A 17,331-nucleotide genomic window follows, 5' to 3' on the forward strand; every position below is an offset into this window, starting at 1 on the left:
TCCCTTAGATACATCGTTTTCAGCAGAGGCTTCTGTAGGCCATAAGGAATTGCACTCCGTAGGCAGTGTCTGTAAGCCTATACAAAAGTGCAATCCCTAATTCCAGGCAAGGCACCTCTGACAGGGTCCTTATGTTGTCCCATACCCCTCTCTTTCTGGAGAGCTGCTTGCTGCTTTTGGTGGTCTTCTTATCCCCACCTCTCACCCAGCTTCTCAGGGTCTGTAGGGTGGCAGCTGGTTTTAATGAAGTCTCGGATTAAACCTTGCATTGTTCTCTAGGGTGCACAAGTGAGGAAGCTGGGGTTTAGTACTCGCTCAAGGGTTAGACATACCCGAGTCCTTGTCATAATCTTGGATTTTACGTTTCAAATCCATTTGCATGACTTTCTTCCATCTTATCTCCATGTTACAGATCAGAAAATAGCCAAGGAAATCACTTAAATAAAAGCTTTAAATTCCAATCCATCTGAATAACAGTAATTTGTCATGGAGAAGTTTTCCATATCTCTGTTCCTTCTCTCTGACAGTACAGAATTTACTACATTTGATGGTATAACTCAGATTTATTGATTTAAATGCTATCATTTTCATACAAATTTATCTCTGGTTTTAACTCCACAGACTTGAATGAAGCTATACAATGGATCTTTTTATCCAGTACTTTATTTCAAAACATTGGAAGTAAAGTTTCTTGGACTCTGTTTGCATTACATCAGCTTTCTCACAGGAAAGTTTTAGGTTTTTTTGTTTTGAGGTTTTTGGGGGTTTTTTTTGGTTTTTTTGGTTTTTTTTTTTTTAGCATCCTGGATCAATCTAAAGTCTAGGACAAATATAGGACTCATTAAATGCCATTTGTCTGAGAAACAGAATAATAAGATTGTACAATGATGTTATGTGTCTGAATATGTATCTTTTTAGCAACTAGGACACAGGACCAGGATTCAGGAAGCCATTTGGCAAACATAAAATTAAGCACTTAACAATTCTGTGCCTCATATCTTCCATCTGTAAAATGGGGACAGTGATATTTCCTTCTTTGAATAGCACTTTTTGATTTAATGATCTATGATTATCATTATTACTGTTCAGAGTGGCATCAACTCTGTTCTGAATTGGTTATAATTAGAATGTTTAGATGAATGAAAGCAATTACAGAGCCTGCATGCTGCAAACATTTAAGCCTGTGATTAATTTTATGTACGTAAGTAATCGCAGTTACTTCAGTGAAGCTGCTCACGTGAATAAAATTAAGAACATTTGAAGTGTTTGCAGGACCATGAATGGAAGGCTCTAAGAAACCTCAGTTCTTAAATAGAAATAAATAATAGTAGAGTTCTCAGGGAAATTTCCAACAAAACTTATTTTAACTGTATGCTACAGCATGTTGTGGAATGAGTCTTAATTTGGTTCACAAAACTCAATTGTTACAGCCATTGATGATAAATATTGTCTTTCATATCACCCAATATGTTTTTGAAGAAAAGTAATCCTTCTTTAAATTTTGGCTATAGCTCAAAAGCTTTTTGTTAAATATGTTTTGTTAATAAGGAACCTGACTCATGGCAGGCTGCGCTGTGAATGACTGATTACTGGGGATATCAAAGAGACCTATTTTCATTCCACTTCCAGAACAATTATCTTTAGAGCTCATTCAAGAAAGGATTTGTTTCATTCAAAAGAAATAATTTCTGGTTTTACATTGCAAGGGTTTTGTTTTCTATATGGTGACAGCTATTCAGCTTTGCCAAAGGTAGGGAGAAAGTCACCTAAATATGTGTTGAAAGGAATTCTCAAGTAGCGATGGAAAACCACAGTACTGTGCAGATGTGCCAGATGTGCATCATGAGAAGCAAGTTCTGGCTTGCTGTAGTTGAGGTGCTGAGCAGCAGTGGAGCCCAGGGCTAGCTGTTATGCGTGCTGGCTTCTGACTACAGGCTGCATTCAAACGGCCCGTGACTGCCGACTGGAACAGAAATCACACGGATCCAAACACAGCCTGCTGCAATCTAATAGCGAAACAGTTTAGCTGTTGGGTACCATTTTGTTTTCCATCCTTCAGTTACCTTTACTTTTCTTGTTTATACAGTTGATGGTTTGGATAAGGCTTCAATCGCTAACTCGGATGGACCAGCCCCAGGATCCCAAACTCCCCCTTTCAAGAGGAAGGGCAAACTCTCCACCATTGGCAAAATCTTTAAACCTTGGAAATGGCGAAAGAAGAAGACTAGTGAGAAATTCAGAGAAACATCAGCAGGTATGTCTGTGGCCCTTTGGTGACAAAGAATAGGAAACACTGTGATGGCTTTGCAGAGTAATATTTGAAAAGCTCTTGAAGCATTTTAGATGGCAGGGGTTGTTTAGGCACAGTATTTGACATACAGAAAACCAGTTTGATCCTTAGCAAGGAAAAAACTAATCTTGTTCAGTTTCTGTTCTGAACTTATAAAAAAAAATAGGCAGTTTGTTTACTAAACATTATATATGATATTCTTTCGATGTTGACAGTACTTTGGTTTTCTTAACCAAGAAACACTAGGCTCTATATTACATATCTTCAAATATGTTGGAAGTGCCCTTATGTCCTCCTAATAGTCAGCGACTTGCGTTACAAATCTTCCCTTCATGGGGACAGAAGTTTGGTCTGTGTTTGGAGGGGAGAAGCAGACATAGCTGTGCCCAGCAGAAGAATAAGGATCAGCTTTGCCACCACTGCCTTCATACAGGCTGTTCTGCCCCTTCACTCCCCCACTGGCAAGGCTTGAAGAATGATCTGAAATCAAATGCTGTGATTGAATTATATTCCTTCTGAAAAAGAGGAATATTGAGGGCTGGGATTCAGTTAGCTAAACATAGTTGCCTAGTGCCGCCTGAGGTGCTCTGGGCTGCCCTGGCTGCTCCCCAGAAGGTTCTGTGTCGTATTTGTCATTTCTGTGCAGACATCTCCAAAACTGTCAGGCATCTCAAGTGGCTGTAGGCACCCAAGTTTAGGAAACTGAATGCCACCCTGCATATGTGTGCATGTCTTTGCGTGTCACAGCTCTGGCCAAGCTTTATCCAGAAAAATCCCAAATTTCTGTTTTGGGATTCAGACACTTGATGCTGTGCTTTTGTAAACTTGAGTCAAATCAGAGTCCAGTGAACATCTATGAGCTCTTCAGATTCATTATCACAGTGCAAGCCCTCTGTCCACTGTCTTCCGTGGCTCTAGGCAATAAAACCAATACTAGTCTCCTAAGGTGTCCTCAGTAGTGTCTCCTGAACTCTTAGAAGTACACTGCTTGACATTTTAACACCATACCAATCCCTGACAATTACAGCAAGGAACATTCTGGTTTTACAATTTAACTTCTAAAACGTATTTTCTTTACACAAAAAAGCAAAAAGAAAACATCTTCTCTGGTGTCTTCATCACTCCAGGTACCAGCTGAAGTTTTGGACAGCCTTTCTGAGATCTTCAAATCCTCCTCTCAGTCTCTCTCTTTTTTTTTCTTGTTTTTAAAATTTTCTCATATACCCTGCAAGAAAACTCCCACAACTTCTTCCACTACTGCAATCAAAGAAATTCCTTTAGTCTAACATTTCCTTCATTGCTTTGAGTTTCCTTCAGCTTCCCTAGTACTTTTATCATATTGCTAGAGCAAAGTTATTTCTAGTTAATGACTCCTGGATGTTCTGCAGCTGCTGTTGGACAGGTATGTGGTTTTATATGCACTGAATTCTTCAGAATAATCACCATTCATAAACTGTGTATACAGAGATTCCTCACACTATCACAACATATTAGCATATGTTAAATTGTTATGCCATTAAATAATAATGCATGTGTCATTTGGCAGGTTTTTTTTACAAATGAATATCTGGTAAATTCATGTTAAGTACAGTGTGTCTTACATTGTACTGTCTTTAGAGGGACTCAGTGTAGTCTTACAAGCATGACACTAATCTCAGAACTGTAATAAAAATCCAGCTTTAAAACTATGCTACAGATGCAGATAGATGAACTTTGAGTCACATAATATCTTTTTCAGATGCCATACAGCCACACTAGTTGGTAATGAGGGTTGTTTCTTCTCTCCCTGAACCTTGCTGCATTTATATACCTAGACCATGAGAGCTAAGGTGCTAGTAACATTACAGCAGAAGTATGTGTAACGTTTTACATTTTGAGTCTGATTTTGCCCTGTGTGCTCCCAGTGCGTAGCTGTATTTATTACTCTTAAGAAAGAGGTAATTATTGGGAAGCAGCATCCATCTTAGCTACCTCAAAACTAATTTCAAGTGATAATTTGTCTTCCCAGTTCTTTCAGCTGTATCTGTCTGGTTCCACTGCCTCCTCTGTACTGGCACCAGTTTTGTGATGAACAGATCACAAACCTGATCCAGCTAAAAACAAATCCAGCAAAACTGAAGAAGTAGTAGTTTTCATTCTTCTGTAAAGGTTACCACTTGGTAATTACTATCAAATGTGATTACTATAAATAAAGCATGCTGAAGCAGACAGGAAGAACAGACCCACTCTTTTGGATGACTTCTTAAAATTTAGACAACCTGGGGTTTATTTCATTTCAGCTGTGGTTTTGCGGCAGTGCATTTCAGGTCTGGAAACTAAAAGAGTAATATAGACCTCCTTGTCTTTTTTGCAAAGTCAAAACTTTATTTCTGTGATCAATGTGTTCTTGAAAATGGGGAGCACCAGTGTGCAAACAGAAATCCATATAAGTTAGGAGAATTTGCACTACGAACTAGCAGAACAGAGTCGATGGCGAAAGATAAGTGTAGTCCATAGATCATATAAGTGGGAGCTCTTTTGGTCAATTGAATACATCATTATTTATAATTATGTATTGAAAAGTGGAAGTTAATTATCTGCATAATGAAATAATCTCTGTAAATGCTAAAGCTGATGGCAAAAGTTCAGTGTAGGAGGATGTAACACTTAGTTGACTAACTGAAATCTCTGCTTTAAGTCCAGCCACAAGATTTTGTATTTAATAGTCCTTTGTGGCAAAAAAGCAACTAACGTAATTGATTCCCTAAGTGCTTCATGTATCTTGTGTATCTAAACCTATCATCTATATAGACTTAAATTATACTGAAAAACCTTTCATTTTTTACTTCATTGCTTAGCTAGCATCCTGCTATATAGCCATCAATGTAGTACATGCCAAGCTTTTGTACAGTGAAGACTGCAATTATATTGAATAACACAATATAAAACAGCTAATAAAACACAAAACCATTCTGATATAAACTCCAGTATTTCAGTGCCTTAATAGTTTGTGAAGACTAAATAAGCAAAATTTAATATATGTCTTGGTGAGCAGACCTGAAGATATTTTACAGGAGATTTGGGAACTTCTGATATTTTTTCATTATTCAGTAGATTCATTTTTTTTCTTTCTCTAAAGGAGTACATATCCTTTATTTTTAATAATGTTCTGCTTATCTATCCTGCTTACACTGTAAAATTTTATTTATTTAGGTGGTATTATAGAAACATAGCAGTATAGGGAATTAATTTCAGATTTTCAGAACTTTGGTATCATCTTGTACATTCAGTATATCAGCTTGTATTTGTATGTCCCAGTTTACATGCATTTTGTCAACCATCTCAATTTTCAGTGCCCCTTAAATATTTTTTTTTTCTTAAATTGAAACTAGGAATTTTGTAATATCTGCAAATCTTGACTTTTACCTCAGAAATAGCAACACTGGCTTTCTAAGCTGGGGAGATGAAAAGAAAGTAAATCTGGACAGTATGAGTTCTAAAAATAAATGAAAGGTTCCCAAATTATTTTCATATCATATGAGAGTTTTCATTTCATGTGAGAGTAAGATGTAACTCTCTAAATTCAAATTCAGGCAGTTGGATATACAAAAGTGGCACAAGAATAGTTCCCAGAGCTTTTATGTTGACAAAGAAGAATGTACCTAAGTATTGACTAATCTTCACAGAGTGAGGATTTGGAGTACCTCTTTAAGGCACGTATAGTTTATGGTCTTGTTTAAGCGTTACTGATGTTTACCCTCCTACCTACATACAAGACACGTTTTCTGCCAAGCCTGGCTGTACTTTCCGACCTATGCCAGCAGCCTGTTGGCTACGCATACCTTACATTCAAGCTGGTTACCCAGTATTAGTACTAGTAGTAGTCATAGGAGTGGTCGAGGGTAATTTGTGTTGACCTTCAGTGCCCTCCTGCAGTTTCTCTTCTGTCTTGGCCAGAAATGCAGATGAATTCCCCACATATTTCCTTATAGAGAATAATAGGGATAAATTGTACTGTTCTACAGCAGTAAGGCAAGGGTTGTGCCTCCAGAAATCCCAGAAACAGATAGGGTGCCAGCCTCAGCTGCACCGTGAATGAGCTGTAGCTTTTCATCACAAATCAGGTTAGCTTGCAGTGAAAGTATATCTTTACATGCTTGAAGGCTATTTTGCTCTCAGGAAGGCTGAGATCTGTAGCAAGATACTTACCTGCTTTAAACTCTATGTAGGTAAGGTATGCAATTACTTGTGTTTGTATATGTGCTTCATATGAGGCTGGAATTTGAAATTAAAAGTAGTTTGGATTACATTCATCCTGCCTCAGATAGTAGTTTTGGGGAGGGGAATAAAAAAAATCAGTTATCCCTGTATTTCTCGAAGAAACAGACCCAGGACCAACAGAGACTGAGAAGGTGCATTTACTTCGCAAGTTGCCCCTTGTTGCATGATAATTGACACAGAAGAAGAAACTTACTTATCTAACTTGAGAAAGAAATGGGAAAACGTCCATAGAAAATAAAAATCCTCCAGGAAATCCTCTTCCTCAGACTACTTGATCAGAGATTTATTTACATAACAGAACAGGGGCTGTGTGTATGTGTGCATGAGTGCATCTTACATGCAAGAAGCCCATTTCCAGGCCTGAGACCATGGGAGACAGTACAATGATCAGCACATTTATTTCCTATACTCTTAACAGGGCTACAACTTGAAAATCTGTGTGCAGCTGAAGAGTTTCTTCTAAGACAGAATGTGGGCAATTGGAAAGAGCTCTTAGTGCTTTTTCTGAGTTTTCAATAGGCTTTTTGAAATAGCTTCTTGCTCCAGCCTTGCCAGGGCATGTACCATGCAGTGCTTTCACAAAATCTCACGTGAGTCTCTTATGGTAGCAACTGGAAGATGTTCAGAAACACAAATACTGCAGACATCAAAAAAATATGGGGGACTAAATGTGGAAGTATCTGTTCCCAATGTGGGAATGATGGTTGGAATTTTTTCCTTTAGCAACATATTTTCCATGCTGTATCTCAGAAAATCTGTTCTCTGGGCATGGTTGTATACTTTCTGCCTAGAGGGCTTTCAAAATTAAGTAAAAACAAACAGTAAATGGCTTCATCTCAAGGGTTTCTCCCCTCTGCAGTGTTTTCCTGTGAAGGAAAAGAAGGCAGCAGTTTGTGTCTTGGCACGAAGTGGATGCCACTTCAAAGCTCTACTGCAAGAGTATATACAGACAGGGAGCAGAAGGCAATTTTAGCTCTTCTTAGGTCAGAGAAAAATTAAAATCCAAATTCTCAAGCTTCTCTTGGAAAAGCAAAACTAAAGACTGGAAAATATCCAGAATCTCACAGCGTTCTTTGAGTCAGGGAATGGGTCTTAAGACTGCCTAAGGTTTGTGGGGGGAGGGAGGGAGGGATAGAAATGACTTTCTGAGGTAACTCGTTCTTATGATTAGCATAACTATTATTTGTATCGGGCTAAAAGTGCAAATGTTTGTGGGATCCCTTGGATGAGTAAGATTTACTCAAGTAAATGAGGGCTGCATACAGTGTGATAAATACACTTGCTTTCTGACAGCTACACCTGAAGTCAGGGTTAAGCTTTGCTTTTGACTGCAGTAGGGGAAGGATTTTGACATGGGATATTTTGAGTCTTCTGGAGCTCAGTGCAATTGGGCTGTGACAATCAAAATACTTGACTGTGTGAATGTGAAATGTGTTATATAGTCCAAAATCTGTAATAAGCAATAAATTATAATGATGAGTCTGCCCTGGCTAAATAGCATCCAGTAGAGGTTCATAAGTAGACAGGCTGCTCATTATTCAAGGGGAAATATTTTTGGTCACTTTGATTTAAATTAAAATTCTTCCTTTTTCTGTGTAGGAATTAAAATGATGATACTGATAGTGATACTAGCATGATTGCTAATGTTCTTTCTATGGGCCAAATAGTATTTCAAATAACTTATCTTTTCAAGCTGAATTAACTGAGCTTAGTCAGTTTAAATGAAAACTCTACTCACGACTAGCATTTTAGATGATGAAGGATTGGGTCTTAAGCTTCTTATCTGGTCATAAATTTCTAATCTGTGAAATGGCAATAGTTATGTCTGAGGGATATTACAAAACCTATGCAATGTTGATAAAATGCTTCGAGGTACTTCCAGTAAAAATGTAAGGAGTTAATGTCTTTTGATGCCAGTTGACATTTTCCATAATAATTCATTCAGTGTTGTAGAATTGAAAAAATATCAATTTAGTCATCCTGGAAACGAAAGAGACACTAATGTGGGGTCTGAGTCAGTGTTCTTGAACTTCATGTAAAGAGCATCATCATTTTCAAGTGGTATTGTATTAAGTCCTACAAATGAATATATGAGAGATCATCTCAGTTCACTGTCCTCAAGAAAAGAGATGTGGAAAGGAAGAGGAGGGGAAGAATAGTGGAAGTAAATAATACTTGTAAAGCTGAAATAAGAGAATACTTATATTTCCAATAACAAAAGAGATACAAAGTATGTGCATAAAGAGTTCATCACTGGGGTCTATATCAAAGGAGATTTCACTCTGCTGGAAAATACACCTGTCTAGAAAGATTAGTACCCTCCATCTGTGCCTGCCCGCATAGTCCTCTGAGTTCATGGCCCCTCATCAATTTTAAAGCAATCTTTGTGGGACAGAGTGTTTGCCTACATTCAAAACTCTTTGCAAGACTGACACACAGTTGTAAAGCATATATCTTAAAAAATAATGGGGAAAAACTGGAAGAGCTCCTGAATAATTTAGGATTGGGACCCAGTCTAATGTGATATGTGTTTGGGCTACCACACTCTCCCCAAGGCGGCTGGCTTATACTGAGAGTCTGTGGCCATACTCATGGGCTCCTATATATTGTCAGACATGATTTGAAGGGCATGAAGGTTTGACCTTTAACAGACAGATCCCACAAAGTACCTAAGTACACAAACACAGACCTAATGCCAACTTACATGTTGAGCCAGTTGTGTTTGCATTCATGAGCTGTTGATCTCACAGGCACGGGTAGCTTGACCCGGGCCAGTCAAAATGGTTACTGCACCCAATTCTTCTGCCTGGAGCTGGTATTATTTTGGCAGGGAAATGCATCCCATATGGAGCAGTTGCTGAATCCCCTCACTTTGCAGTGTAAGACATAAATTCAGTGCTGTAAATTTGGGGTGCACAGAATCTACTTCATCTTCTGATCAACTGTCCCCTTCCATGGTGGAGAGGGGGAGTAGAAAGCCATGAGCAGTGATGCCTTCAAACACTCTGAGGTGAGCCAGCCTGGTTGTGAGTTGCTGCGGGGAAAGATGTTTTGCTATGCATGGAGGGTAACTTTCTCAGAAGAGGCAAACTGCCTCTCTCTGTGCCTTCACAGGAGCCACCACTTCAGTGTATGGCTGTTCACTCCAATTGGGCTGGTGCAAGTGAGATTGACAATAGTTGTTGCAGTATTTAATCTGCATGCAGCAGTTAGTCTGGCCCTAGAGAGTGTTTGAATTAATTGATGACGTAAATAACTATATCCCATAGAATTAATAGGTTGAAGTCCAGCACGACTGAAGCTTTGCCACATGCCCTCAGTTTGACCTCCAAACATCACTCGGGTTTTGATGTCTGTATGTAAACAGGATCAGGGTGGGAGATTAACTTTTCCTAGCAGTGAAGGCAGGATTTTACAAGTGATGCTCACATTTTATGGTCTGTGCACCATTGTTCCATGGATCATTACAGTGGCTTCCCAGATTACTGAGCAAATTGGTATTGGTTTAGGGGTGGTGTGCAGTGGGGAGCTATTCTGTTTTGCTATCTGTAAACTCTTTTCCTTATAAAACTATTTAGCATTTTTCCCATGGGAAATAAATATAATAATTAAAATGCTTCATGACACAGTCTCTCTTTTCCTTTTTTTTTTTTTTTAAATTTCTGTTGTATGTTGGGTTTTTTTAACTTAAAAACAGGATGCTGTATTTTTTTCCATGAAAGCCAACCAGCCTGGATGTTATTTCCTTTTAGAACACAACTTTCTAGCTTCTGTTTAAGGTGGGGGTTTTTTTTCCCCCTTTTAAAACAGTTTGCATGTCACAAGGGTACTCTCTGAGTTGCTTCCTCTGACCAGCATTGTCTCTCTTCCAACTCAAAACATCTACAAAGCAGAGGAGGTATCTCCAGCTAAGCTAGTCAATCCAGTCCATGGGAAAGAGATGCTTTTACATGTTAAATTCCTACACTAGGATGAGTTCAGTTTCATTCTGGGAAGTACCTCTTTCCATTGACTGGAAGAGAAGAGCCTCACAGAGCCTCGCTCAGCTGAAGATACTAGATCATATGAATCCTCACCTTCTGTGTCTGAAGTTGTGGAACAATACTTTCAAAGGGCATTCATGAAAACCCAGACTACTTCTACACAATCACAGGAAATGAGATTTCTCAGGGTTACTATACAATAAAAATCCTTTTGTGCCTATTTCACAAGCATTGGCAGTATGAGAATAAATCTATTCTTAACTGTGCTTTTTCTTTAGTGTTGGAAAGGAAGATTTCGACAAGACAAAGCAGAGAGGAGCTGATAAGAAGGGGAGTGCTGAAGGAAATGCCAGAGCAAGGTGATAACATGTTAACTAGAATTTAGCTACTAAGTGCTAAACATAGATAATAAAACCACTATTGCGTTGTTTCCATGTAGCGTAAATAGGTATGAGGAGACAAAGATGAGGAGTGTGAGAGGTAATTTGGGCCAGTTCACAAAGAACTGAGGTTGGAGTCAAGAGATTTGTGTTCTGTAACTCCTGCCATAGGTACACCATATGACTTCTAGTCATATCCTGAACTATCTTGATGCTTCCTGTAAATAATGTGACTCTTGTGGTTCCTACTTACTGTTTGACAGAATATTTTGGAGTTGGTGATTAATCTATTTTTTGAGTCAAGGTCTGCTGTCTAAAGCAACTGGAATATAACGTGAAAAATCTTGGCTAAAAAATTAGAGGCTTTGGGACCCCAAGCAAATCAATAGCATCCATTTCAGGTATCATAAAGTACCAGTGCTGGGATCATATAGATCCTACCACTATCACGCAGACCACATTCACAAATTGCACAGACATAAAACTGGGGGGAAGACGCCATTTGTTTCAAAACGCTGTAAGGTTTAGTAACTGGTATTAACCAGAATTTGTGTTTTGAAAAACATGAGTAAACCGTAGTTAACACCTCTGTGCTACATCTGTTTATATTTCTAGTGGTATTCTTTCTAATATTCTTGATCTCGTGTGGAGACCTCATAGCAGCCTTCCACTATCTGAAGGGGGCCTACAATGATGCCAGAGAGGGACTCTTCATCAGGGACTGTAGCGACAGGACTAGGGGCAATGGGTTTAAGCTGGAACAGGGGAAGTTCAGGTTAGATATAAGGAAGAAGTTCTTTACTGTGAGGGTGGTGAGGCACTGGAGCAGGTTGCCCAAAGAAGTGGTAAATGCTCCATCCCTGGCAGTATTGGAGGCCAGGCTGGACAGAGCCTTGGGCAACACAGTCTAGTGTGAGGCATCCCTGCCCATGGCAGGGGAGTTGAAACTAGATGATCTTAAGGTCCTTTCCCACCCAAACCATTATATGAGTCTATGATCTTCTGTAAGATCAAATAAAAGTCAAATGAGTAAAATAATTTTCTGTAGCTTTAAATTAAGCCATTTGTCATTTTATCAAGGAGTCTAAGAACTCCATGATTTTCAAAAATATTTTTCTCCCAGAAATTGTATTACTCTGCCTGAGCTGAAGAATCATGAAAGAATCAGTGTGTATGGTTCATATCATACACATTGATATTTAGAAGTACAGGGCTTGTTTGTTGACATGTGGCATCACTTGTCTTTGTCGTGTTTTGCTAATTACCAGACTATGACATTCAGCATAGCTGGCTTCTGAATTTGTCTCTGCTACTGTCTTTGTCTTAAAACAAGACATGTAATTTCTCCATACCTCAATTTGCCCATCTGTGAATTTGTTACATTTTTACTATCTGCTCTACTGGGGAGCTGCCTCACTTTTGTTCATTGATGGTTGTAAATCACATTTAGACTGCTGGGATAGTTAATGAAATGTTTTAACATTGCAGGTTGGTTACAATCTGAACATAAATAATATAATTTGTGCTAGGAGTATGTATGCTTTGGTCATCAGTGTCCTTGACCCTCTATTCCATTCTTAAAATGGACTTTGGTCCCTTATGAAGGTTGAGCAAAGTGAGAAAAGGATGTAAAGATGAACAATTTTCTCTCTTTCCTCCCATCTTAAGAAGGCCATTGATCCAGTCGGTGTTGCTTTCATCACTCTGTACTCCATGTCTTATGAAAATTACAATTTTTTAAGGATCAGTTTGAAAGAATATAGAATTGGTTTGAAGATGCTAAAAATGGAGATACAGGAAAGATGGTTGTTGAGCACTGCAAAGGTAGTTAGAAGGAATGACGAGATAAAAGCTAGATGAAGAAATTACATGGAGTCTTGAAATATGAGAGGTAAGAAAGGGGAAGAAGTGACAGTGTTTCATGCGGGATGAAGAACAACTAAGTGAAAAGTGGCAAGTGCCACTTGGAAGTAGGAGGTGTTTGCAGAACCATGAAAACAATAAGAGGTGGGGGTGCCACATGTGGAAGCAGAGAGGAAAGAATGGATTTATGAACATCTGGAAGAGAGAAGCTAAAGAAACTGAATGTTAGAGTAAGGTAAGAAGGAAGCCTTGTGCAACTGTCAGCTTACAGTGAATGAGACAAGGTTAAGAAGGCAGAACTTTGTTTTTACACATCAAATTGAAGTTAATGTATGGGTGAGAATGAAGCCATCAGCTTAACCCATTGGAGCACCTGAGGTGGTAAGAGAAAGGCTGCATAGTTGTGTTGAAGCCAGAGAAATGCCAAACATCCAGGTCTGTTAGCATGCAGCAAGGAAGAGGAGAACAAGAGAGTGGACTTGACACAATTAATGAAGAACCAACGGAAGGAACCAGAAGAGATGCCCAGTAGATTTGCATAATTTTTGGATGGTCAGCAAGAGAATTCTGCAGAAGTAAAGCAGTCATCTGAGTGAACTGCAGGTGGGGCGTGAGCAACCAAGGATAACAAGCCTTAGAAATGACCAGAGAAGAAAATCGGCAGCAAAGAGAACAGAAAGCAGTAAATATAGGAAGAAAGCAAGCTGTGAACCAGCAAGAGTATTTTCAGGAATATAGAGAAAAATAAAAAGGAAAAGAAGTTTTTTTCAGGTTTAAAAAAGAACCTCGTATCTGAAGTAGTCTGGGTGAGTAAAGTATCATCAGAGCTGGGAAAGAATTTAACGCAGAATTTAATAATAGGGTGTGACACATGATGCAGAAAGACTTCACCTTGATTCTTAATTCATTAACTGAGCACGCATATTCTGAGAACTTCTGTCTGAATTCGTGGCTGATTTACCTGTTGGGATGCACCAGAGCAGTCAGGCAATTCTGCCCCCTAATTGTCATTGGCATATTGGAACACATTGCAGCTCTGTTGTGGTCTATGCTGTATAAACCAAGATGCAGGAAAGAAGAAAACGGGACGCTAATGTGTACAGATGCAAAGCTGGACCTGAAAACCCACATGCACTTTCAGACCCACTACTGCAGAGGTGTCCCCTAGAGAATGTGGAAGCCTATAGAGTTCCTCTACAGAGTTACTTTTCAGAGCAGATCTGCAGCCTGGATGTTTCACACTTGAGTAAGTCTTTCTGCTTTGCTTCCATGGAAACTTGAAAACACAGGGATGCTGTGGATTGTTAATAGGTGCTAAGGAAGCAGTTAAACTAGGCAATAGCTTTTTAATTTTCATTTCAGATGGTGATGTAACAGTAAATTTTGAAACTTCAAATGGACACACCACAGCCATTGGTGAAGAAACTATACAGGAAGAAAATGTGCTAAAAGCCAGTGGAGATAATGGTACTTTATCAGAGAAAGCATCAGCATCAGAAGATAAAAAAGAAGATCAAAAAGGTAAGCAAACACATTCTTCACAAATTGTTTTTTACATACTTAAAGTATTAACTCTTTCTTCCAATACATGCTTTGAGTTCTATTCTGCCATAAAGAAGTCAGCAGAACCTACCAAGGAGATAAGACTTGTGAAACATCAGTATTTCATCACTGGTAGGCATGTCTTTTACTGTGGATATAGTAAGGGCATACAGAGAAGCATGGTCTGAGCATGAAAATGTGTGCAAGGATTTTTGATTTCTAAACTCAATGTGAGCCTTTCCTTGTAGTCATGGCAAGCTTTGGTTTCAGGTTTTCGTTTTCTGAAAGAAGACACTAAGTGCATATGCGTCATCTTGTAGTATCATTGTACAAGTGGCTCATGGCTCGAATGTTCAAAAGTGTTAAAGTCACTCAAAAACCATGTATCATTTTGAAAGCAGCTTCAGCAACTCATTGCTATTGGTTTTCATTAAATCTTAAACACTTGCAATACAATTCTTCAGAAATACTCAAGAGGCGATATCACTACCACAAACTGAACTTAGGCTGTCTATGGAAAATATGCCTTATGACTATAGGGTTTTCTATAGATGAATTGCAGTAATACTGCTAAATATTCAACAGTCTCAGAGTTCATATTAATGTTGTTATCTTTACTCAAATCTACCTTGGTAACAAGAGTTTGACTGAGTAAGGTAAAAGTAAAGATTAATGCAGAATCACAAGATTTGGACCAATTTTCTTTCTGTAGCATCAAGAATAATGCACCATTTCTTTTCCCTGTCAAAAAGTGTTCTTAAATACTGTTCCATTTATTGGATTTTCCTAGAGGAAAGAGCAAGGACACAAAAGATCAACAACTTCATGGCTGGCTGTAAGACTGAGCAGCCTTTCCAATGCCTTCTAGTAACCTCTACCTAGTGATGAATGAGCCTCTGGAGGTTGAGAGGGTCAGTTCAGCTAACACAAAAATTTGAACTCTTCTCTGAGCTATGTAAATCACTTGACTATGTAAAAAGTGGCTGGATTTCCAAGGAAAACTGCCTTTCTTATGAGATTTCTAGTACTTCCTGTCTCCCAAGAAGACAGAAATACAAGATTAGCCTTTTTCATGACATTTAAATATGTCTATCTTTTGGTGCCAACTAGAACCAGATGTGTATTGGGTTAGGGGAAAATAATTATAAAAGCCATGGAAAACGCCTTTAAAATGGTTCAGGTTAACTTTGGGGTTAGATTGGACCACTTATTATTTTACGCATCCCTAAATACAGCCTTTGGAACTGTCAGGTCTTGGAAGTTTTCCTAAGGTACAAGGTTTTTTAGAAATACACGTTTCTAACTCTGTTGAAATCCCCTCTGGCTGACTTTGCAGAATGTAGAACTCCAGTGAAGCAGGGAAGATTCAATACCTTTCAATTTCAAACACATTATTACACTCTGCACTTCGTATATATTGGGTTGACCTTACAGGGAGAAATTAGAGAAGATTTCTGTATAGGAGTAGACCCAGTACAGAAGAATATATACCTATCACTCCATCTCAGGAAATGAAGTATATACGGAGGAAGAACAAAAAAGAGTAAACTTTGTGTTCTAGGCTTCATATAATGCCAATATGACCATATAGAAGATGCAAAGCACTTGAAGTATACTTTCCTCTTACATCTAAACATGAAGTTCTTCTACATGTAAACATCTTGAATTGCCCTGAAAAGGAAAACAGATTTATTGCAGAGGAGTATCTGCCCAAAAAAAGGTGTTAAGGATCAATTCCACACATGACCAACAGTGTTACACAGTGCAAATCCAGTACAACTAACTGGATAGCCATTGTGAATACACTTCAGTTATTCTGAATTTTTCTGAAATTTTTCTGAGAACACTGTCTTCTGCTCAGACCATAAAACATGGTGGTGCTTCAGATCACAGCCCTTTGTCATGAGAACTGAGATAGGTGGAGTGAATACTAGCTGGACCGTATTCTAGGAGTAATGGATGCAAGGATTTCATCTTTAGGAAGGCTAATGTTAGGCTTTTTAGAGTCAGGAATTCTTATGGGTAAATCTTGAAGGAAGTTATATACACTTTCCATGTTTATAAGACCTGAAGACAGGATTAATTCCTGCCATGTAGTAGCACAGAGCACTGCAGTTCCAACTCTGGCTAAATCAAAATGTTCCAAAAAAGTGCATCTCAGCCCCTGAAAGTTCTGAAGTTATTTTAAATTGCTTTTATGAAATGGTGGTGGTCTTTACTTGCTCCCTTGTTCAGCAGGTCTTGAAAATGGCCTTCTCATATGAATATGGTGGTGACTGCTGGAGCTGGAAGCTTAAAAAGAACAAGTGATACAGGCACATTGTTATAATATGGCAGCAATGCGTGGTAGAATGCATAATATGTTGAGACCTAAAAGAAGTTAAAGGAAAAAAGTTGTTTCAGCATGAGCTGTGGAAATACAGTATCAACAGGGCAAAGAAAGGGCTCAGCCACACAATGTGAAAATGAGTTAAGCAGGAGCGAGTGAAGAAGATGACCCCTGAAAGCTGTTCCCTGTGCTGCCAGGCAGCTCCATAAATCGTGTGCCCATCTGCTGCCTGTCAGCTCACAGGTGCCTTTTGTATTTGGTGAAAAAAGTCCTTTTGGCAATTTAATAGTGGAACTGTTACTGTTTGTAGTAATGGTAAGATGCAGTCTTCCAGGCGGGGTGTTTGAAAAGAAGTTTCTCCTTCATGGCAGGATAATAAGAAGCTGGTGACAGTTTTGCATAAACCAGGTAGTTGATGGATAAGCTTTGCAGATATGAAATCAGAGAAATACTTTTCCTGGACCATTTATTCACATTATGTTTGTACAGAGTTGAGTTCTGAATTCTTTCGTTTTGACTAAGAAAAGTCACTAGCATCTTTTGCAGAAAATAAACAGCTGAACTGTAGCCATTCTCTCTGAGCACCCTGAAAGGGACACAGAGCATCAAGTAGACAGGCAGCATGTCGAAGTACACCTTGGTTGCCTGGGCAGCAGACTGAACTGTACCATCATGCCAGGGCTC

General features: G+C 38.8%; 1 protein-coding gene across 5 annotated transcripts in view; it reads left to right on the top strand.

Annotated features, from left to right (window-relative positions):
• PHACTR2 (phosphatase and actin regulator 2) overlaps positions 1-17,331 on the top strand; it is a 133,974-nt gene that overhangs the window by 85,589 nt on the left and 31,054 nt on the right. For all 5 annotated transcript variants that reach the window (XM_030499584.1, XM_030499588.1, XM_030499587.1 and 2 more), the window contains exons 2-4: positions 2,087-2,254; positions 10,812-10,892; positions 14,139-14,297. In XM_030499584.1, coding sequence (XP_030355444.1) covers positions 2,087-2,254; positions 10,812-10,892; positions 14,139-14,297 — 408 coding nt within the window. The remainder of the gene's footprint in view (positions 1-2,086; positions 2,255-10,811; positions 10,893-14,138; positions 14,298-17,331) is intronic.

This window comes from Strigops habroptila, chromosome 10, assembly GCF_004027225.2.
Source record: "Strigops habroptila isolate Jane chromosome 10, bStrHab1.2.pri, whole genome shotgun sequence".
NCBI classification, from domain to species: domain Eukaryota; kingdom Metazoa; phylum Chordata; class Aves; order Psittaciformes; family Psittacidae; genus Strigops; species Strigops habroptila.